This window comes from Chrysochloris asiatica, unplaced genomic scaffold, assembly GCF_000296735.1.
Source record: "Chrysochloris asiatica unplaced genomic scaffold, ChrAsi1.0 scaffold00265, whole genome shotgun sequence".
NCBI classification, from domain to species: Eukaryota; Metazoa; Chordata; class Mammalia; order Afrosoricida; family Chrysochloridae; genus Chrysochloris; species Chrysochloris asiatica.
In genome coordinates, this window is record NW_006408783.1 from 3,161,507 (window position 1) to 3,167,506 (window position 6,000).

Sequence of the window (6,000 nt, forward strand, 5' to 3'; positions counted from 1 at the left end):
ACAAAACGGAGCTTAGAATCAACAAATATCTCCAATGACTTCAAATAGAAACACCACAACTTGTTAATTACAAAATGAAACACTCAGTGAAGAGACCTGTTTCCCCTGCATCTTTTTCATAGTAAACCTTGTTAACTATGTGAAACCAATCCAAACACAACACCGAGCAATCAAACACAATTACTTCTGTCTCAGATCTGAAAGTTAGGAAAATATTCTTCAGCTGGGTCAAGATACAAAGAAAATTGGAGACTCAAGCATTTCATTTTCAAGCACTCTAGAACTCAGACTGAAGGAGAAGCTCTGGTGGTGAAGTTGTTAAGCACTAAATTACTAACCGCCAATAAGGAATTGGCAAAGTACTCTTTAGGTTGTTGTGGTTAAGTGCCATCAGCTTTGATTCACAGCAAATCTGCATAGTGCTTCTGAAGCTGTAACTCTTTATAGGAACAGCTGGTAGACTCAAACAACCAACCTTGTGTTTAGTAGTCCAGTGCTTATCCTACAGAGTCACCATGTTCCCATATTTCAGGTTTTATATATATATATATCTTTCTAAGAAAAACACTCAGAACAGTAACATAAAAGTAGCCCATTAACTACAGGAAAATGTACTATTAAAAAACATAAATAAATTAACAACAAAATCCCAGCATTATCTGGGGTAAATGAAACCACAGGTGAGCTGTAATTCCCAAGAGGCTAATGATGACTTTAGAAACCAGGATGTTATAAAGTCGTCCAGTCTCTTTCAGAGATGAACATAATTTTTTTATACTACACTTTTAAGATAAAGAACCTTTTCTTCATGTAATAATATGGGAATCCAGCATCAATTAAGAGTTGCGAGAAGTGAAAATATACGGCAGTTAACTCTACACACCATCAAGAGAGAGTCAACTCTTACATATTAAAGCGGAACAAACGCAGCCTCAAAAGAAAAAGCAGAAGAAATTAATCCAAGACAAGGAAACACACTGCACTGCGTAAAACTATGGCCTAATTTTCAAAATGAATTCCTTGCCATCAGATTGTACTTACAGCGCTTATTTTTTAAATTCCTGGCATAACTCTGGGAATGGTTCTGCAGCAGAGACACTTTGATTAGCTACTTACTTAGTTTTCTGTAGCTGTGATTTCACTTTTGACTGCCGGCAAGAGAATCCTGATTTGCAGGGCAATAAAGGCTGTTGTTGTTAAGTGCCATCGAGTCAGTTCTGACCCATAGCGACCCTGTTTAGGATTTCTGAGGAGTGGGTGGTGAACTGGCTGGTGAGCTTGCAGTCCAGCACATTAGCGCCACACTAAGACTCTAATACAGGTTGTGAGGGCTTCCTAATTCATGTTCAGGGAAATGGGAGCCATGGATGGCCTTCTCCTACAGCAAACTCAGGGGACCACACAGGAGAAAAATGTTGTCCATACCCCCATACTGCCTTAGTCCCTCTTGGCTACTGGTGAGTCAGTACAAAGCCATGACTAGAACCTTACCCCAGTGGGTCTCTGGATGGAGAAGTGGGGCAGACTGCCTTATCCAGTATAAGGTTGCAAATGAGTCACCATGAATGATTACCAACAAATGCTCAAGAAATCCAATCTGTACTCATTTTAGAAAGAAGGGGGCTTTTAAATTTAATTTTGCAAAATGGAGTGCCAAACCTAGGAGACTGGGGAGACGTGCCGCACACCATTTTACAAAGAATTTTATTCTTTCAGCTCGAGAATAGTCCTTCCCCAGGTCCCTCACTGACTGAGTACTATGAGGTTAACAATCTTTCCCAAATGTCACCTAACTTTCCTTTGATGGTAGCATTCTTATTTAAAGTTCCTAGTCCTTGAACAGGTTCATTTCTGCCTCCCTCAATTCATCCTGCTTGCATATTCCAGGGTCCCTATGAGTAGGAACCGACTCCACGGCACACCACCACCACCAGGTACCTAGTATTCTGAAAATCAACAAACTATGTTTGGACTAGCAGTTTCCTGGAGCCCCTTATTCCTGAAGATGGACCATCTTGAGAATTTATTTCTCACACACATGCCACCCACCAGGCAAGAAAATCAATCACTCTCCTGTGATTCAGTACAGCGATTTAACTGAATTTAAAGGGTGAAAATTTAATAGAAACATAATGGGGCAAAGAATTTACCACATGGCTGCTAAATTCTTACTAACTCTCCTTGCACTTCACGTAATGGTTGTAGCTCTTCCCTACTTGGATTTTGAGTATCTGGACCAGCCCATGCATCCTCTCTCCATATCTCCATAGTAACATGCTTGCCTCAGCTATTTCCTGGCGATTTTGTAATTTCACATACTTTACTAGCCATGGTACTGATAAATCTATTATGGTTTTAGAAGTCAACTGCTTCATGTGGTTGTAGTTTGGTGTGGTAGTTGTTTCTACTGTGTCAGGCGTTTAATTCCTGAGATTCCAGATCTTCATTTTGAATGTGAAAGTACCTGCTTCTTGCTAATAATGCAGTGCTAACTTGTTAGACAGTTCAGTTGCAATTTCATCACTTATAGAATCTGAGCCATCTGAAGGAACAAATAGTCTATTTCATTCATGAGAAAGGGTATTTCTGGGTCAACCAAGCCATTGAGTATATCCCCTGCCTTGGGAGATTTTGAACCTACACCTGACCATTATCTTCTTCAGCATTCATTTAAACTCAAACCCACTCATTTATAATAAACTGCAAGCACCTTGAGTACCTGACTCTGTTTCCGCTATAAAACTTCTGAGGCCACAATCCCAGGGTTATCCAATAATCACATAATTGGGCTAAGAAATAGATCTTGGGGTGGTCTGTCATCAGAACTAAGGGGTCTTGGGGTTAGCAGACTAGCATAACAAAGGGAGCTCAGGGGAGAGGAGGAGACCAGTTTGGCAAGAAATTTGAATATAAGAATACACCCACAGAAGCTTTCCAGTGACCCACTTCTGTTACTTGCTGCTGGGGATGAGGGCTTCCGGAGACAGTGAAGGATCTCAAGATGTCTGGGCAAAAGCTTGCTCTAAAAATCATTGACTGGATATATTTTGGGGAAATCATACCCTGAAACCAAGAGGCTATTGCTAACTTCCTGAAATCTTGGAATGAGCTCCTCACCTCTAGGTTGGCTGCTCTACCTGAGGCACCACCAGCTATCGACTAGGATTACTATAAAAGGCCAATGTGGCCAAGGCTGGCTTAGTGGACGACTCTAAGAAGAAGTTTAAAGTCCTGAAGATCCCGGTGCCAGAAGATAGGCTTACTGTCCTGGTGGACACTGAAGAAAAAGAAGATGGGGAACATTATTCCATTTGACCAGATGACCACTGATGACTTCAACGAAGTGTTCCCTGAAACCAAATTAGACAAGACCAAGTATCCCTACTGGCCTCATCAGCAGATTGAAAATTTATATAATTGAGCTTGAGGTCCTGGTATGACTAACTCTGAACATTAAAACTGTGAATCATTAAAAAAAAAAAAATACATCCATCAAGGAACTAGGGGACTTTCATGAGGAGGAGGGAAGCTAACTTTACATGAGAATGCTACCAGCAAGGACTAGTAGGCCACGTTCTTTCCAGGGAGATGGTAAGTAAAATCCATGTTGTTGTTTTTAAGTGCCGCTGAGTCAATTCCGACCCATAGCGACCCTGTATAGAGACTCTGAGGAGCAGCTGGTGAGCTTGAACTGACGACCTTGCAGTCCAAACAGCTTTGTATTCTGGCGCATTAACCCACAGCCCCACACCAGGATTCCGGTACAGTCCATAGTACTCAGTTAAAGGGGGACCGGAGGAGGGTCTTTCTCAAGACAGGGGAATAAAATTCTTTGTGAGCCAGCCATGCCTTGTGTCTGCCCGTGGGTGCTTGATTTTGCAAAATTGAATAAAGAAAACTTCACTTTCACTAAAATGAGTATAGATTGGAGTTCTTGGAGCATTTGTCGGTAAGGGAAAAATGTCGGCAACCAACATTTCTCATAAGGCTACCACCAGTCTTGAATCTCACAAGCATATCAGGATAATCTTTCTAAAATCTCACTCTGATTACGCCACCTTCTGAGGGCAAGCCTCCTAAATCCAGTGCAATCTCCTTAATCTAGAATTAAGGTCTTACATCCATCAACCTCACTTACTTTGTTGGTTTTATTTCTCACACTCTCTACAAGGATCCTTTTACTGTAAAGAAACTAGATTCAGCAGTTTTCTTAAACAGCCAACTACTTTATTTCCCTCTTGAAATCCTACCTAAGCCTAAAGGCCCAGTTAAATGCCACCTCCCTCAAGAGATTTACTGAACCAGATGTTATTTCTTCTTTTCCCAAAGCACTTACTATACCTATGCCCTTCCAAGATCGATGAACATACTCCCTTATAGGGGCCTCTGTGTTCTTGGTCTTCTTGTCTCTGTGGGCTAGGTCTTGATCACCTTCAAACTTCCCAATGTATGCTGTTTACCCATCTGTTAGTATACCTTGCAAATAATGTTGTTGTTGTTAAATGGTATGGAGTCGGTTCTGATCCATAGAGACCCTGTCTAGGGTTTCCGAGGAGCACCTGGTGAGCTTGAACCACACATAACAGATAATAATAATTGTCAGTTAAGGGAAAGGGCCAGCTTGACTTTTTTGATGTTAAAGTGCTATTGATTTCTGACTCATAGTGACCCTGTAAAGCATTTCCAAAGAGTGGCTAGTCGGTTTGAACTGCCCACCTTGTGGTTAGCAATCAGGTAGGTGCTTACCCTAGAGCGCCACACCAGATTCACGTGGAAATAGACAGTTACCTACAACTAATAATTAAGCAATCAAATGTCCTCTTGAAAGCTGGAACTTAGTAAAATTTTGGTAAAAACAATCTAAGGCATAACTCAGCAAAAGCCGTATTCTACTATAAGGGCACCATTTTGCCTAACTAATATGAATGCTCCGTGGCTTTAAAAATAAATGGCTATAAAAGAAAGAGAAACATTTCCAAACATTTAGACACATGGACACAAACTACCAAACCCACATTATACACACCCCTTGTTCATCAAGCTTGAGTAGTTGCTCCAAGACCTTGGGTGAGTTTGAAGCCTGTCTCAGGCACTGAATGCTCAGCTCTGGGATGACATATTCCAGAACTTCTTTGAGAGGCAGTCCACGTGCAGTGCCATGCCGTGCAGTGGAAGGGATGGCATCTTCTAGAATTGCTCCTCTCAGCGTGGTAAGCTGTGGAGGGGAATGAAAACTTCAGTTACCACTCATTCCTCATCAGAAGGATAAGTGTTCCATAGACTTACAAAAAGGAGAGGCAAGGCTCTGTACTGAATGGTCAAAGAGATTATTCAATTTAAAGAAGCAAAAGCAACAATGAAATACAAAAAGTTTTAAACAGCAAAACTACAAGGGTACGTAAACAATATTGCTACATAAAGTTCATAGAAGACTATACACAGAGACCTCACCAGATGGAACACACAGAAATCAAATTGACTACATCTGCTGAAAGAGATGGGAAAGAGCCATATCATCAGTGAAAACAAGGCCAGGGGCAGACTGTGGAACAGACCATCAATTACTGATATGCAAATTAAAACTGAAGCTGAAGAAAATAAAAACAAGTCCATGAGAGCCAAAATATGACCTTGAATTTATCCCACCTGAATTTAGAGATCATCAGAAGAACAGATTTGAAACATTTAACACTAAAGACCGAAGACCAGAAGAGTTGTGGGATGACATCAAGAACATCATACATGAAGAGAGCAAAAACTCATTGAGAAGACAAGAAAGAAGGAAAAGGTCAAAATGGGTATCAGAAGAGACAGTGAAACTTGTTCTCCAGCGTAGAGATGCTAATACAAATGGAAGAAATAAGGAGGTCCAAGAGCTGAACAGAAAATTTCTAAGATCAGCTCGAGAAGATAAAGCCAAATATTACAAGAAAATGTGCAAAGATCTGGAATCAGAAAACCAAAAAGGAAGAACATGCTCAGCATTTCTCAAGCTGGGGG

At 41.0% G+C, this 6,000-nt stretch overlaps 1 protein-coding gene and 1 pseudogene across 1 annotated transcript in view; one reads left to right on the plus strand and one right to left on the minus strand.

The window, feature by feature from the left end:
* SIPA1L2 (signal-induced proliferation-associated 1 like 2) overlaps nucleotides 1-6,000 on the minus strand; it is a 148,671-nt gene that overhangs the window by 115,159 nt on the left and 27,512 nt on the right. The window contains exon 3 of the mRNA XM_006874168.1: nucleotides 5,027-5,215. Coding sequence (XP_006874230.1) covers nucleotides 5,027-5,215 — 189 coding nt within the window. The remainder of the gene's footprint in view (nucleotides 1-5,026; nucleotides 5,216-6,000) is intronic.
* Nucleotides 3,002-3,421, plus strand: LOC102825568 (annotated as a pseudogene).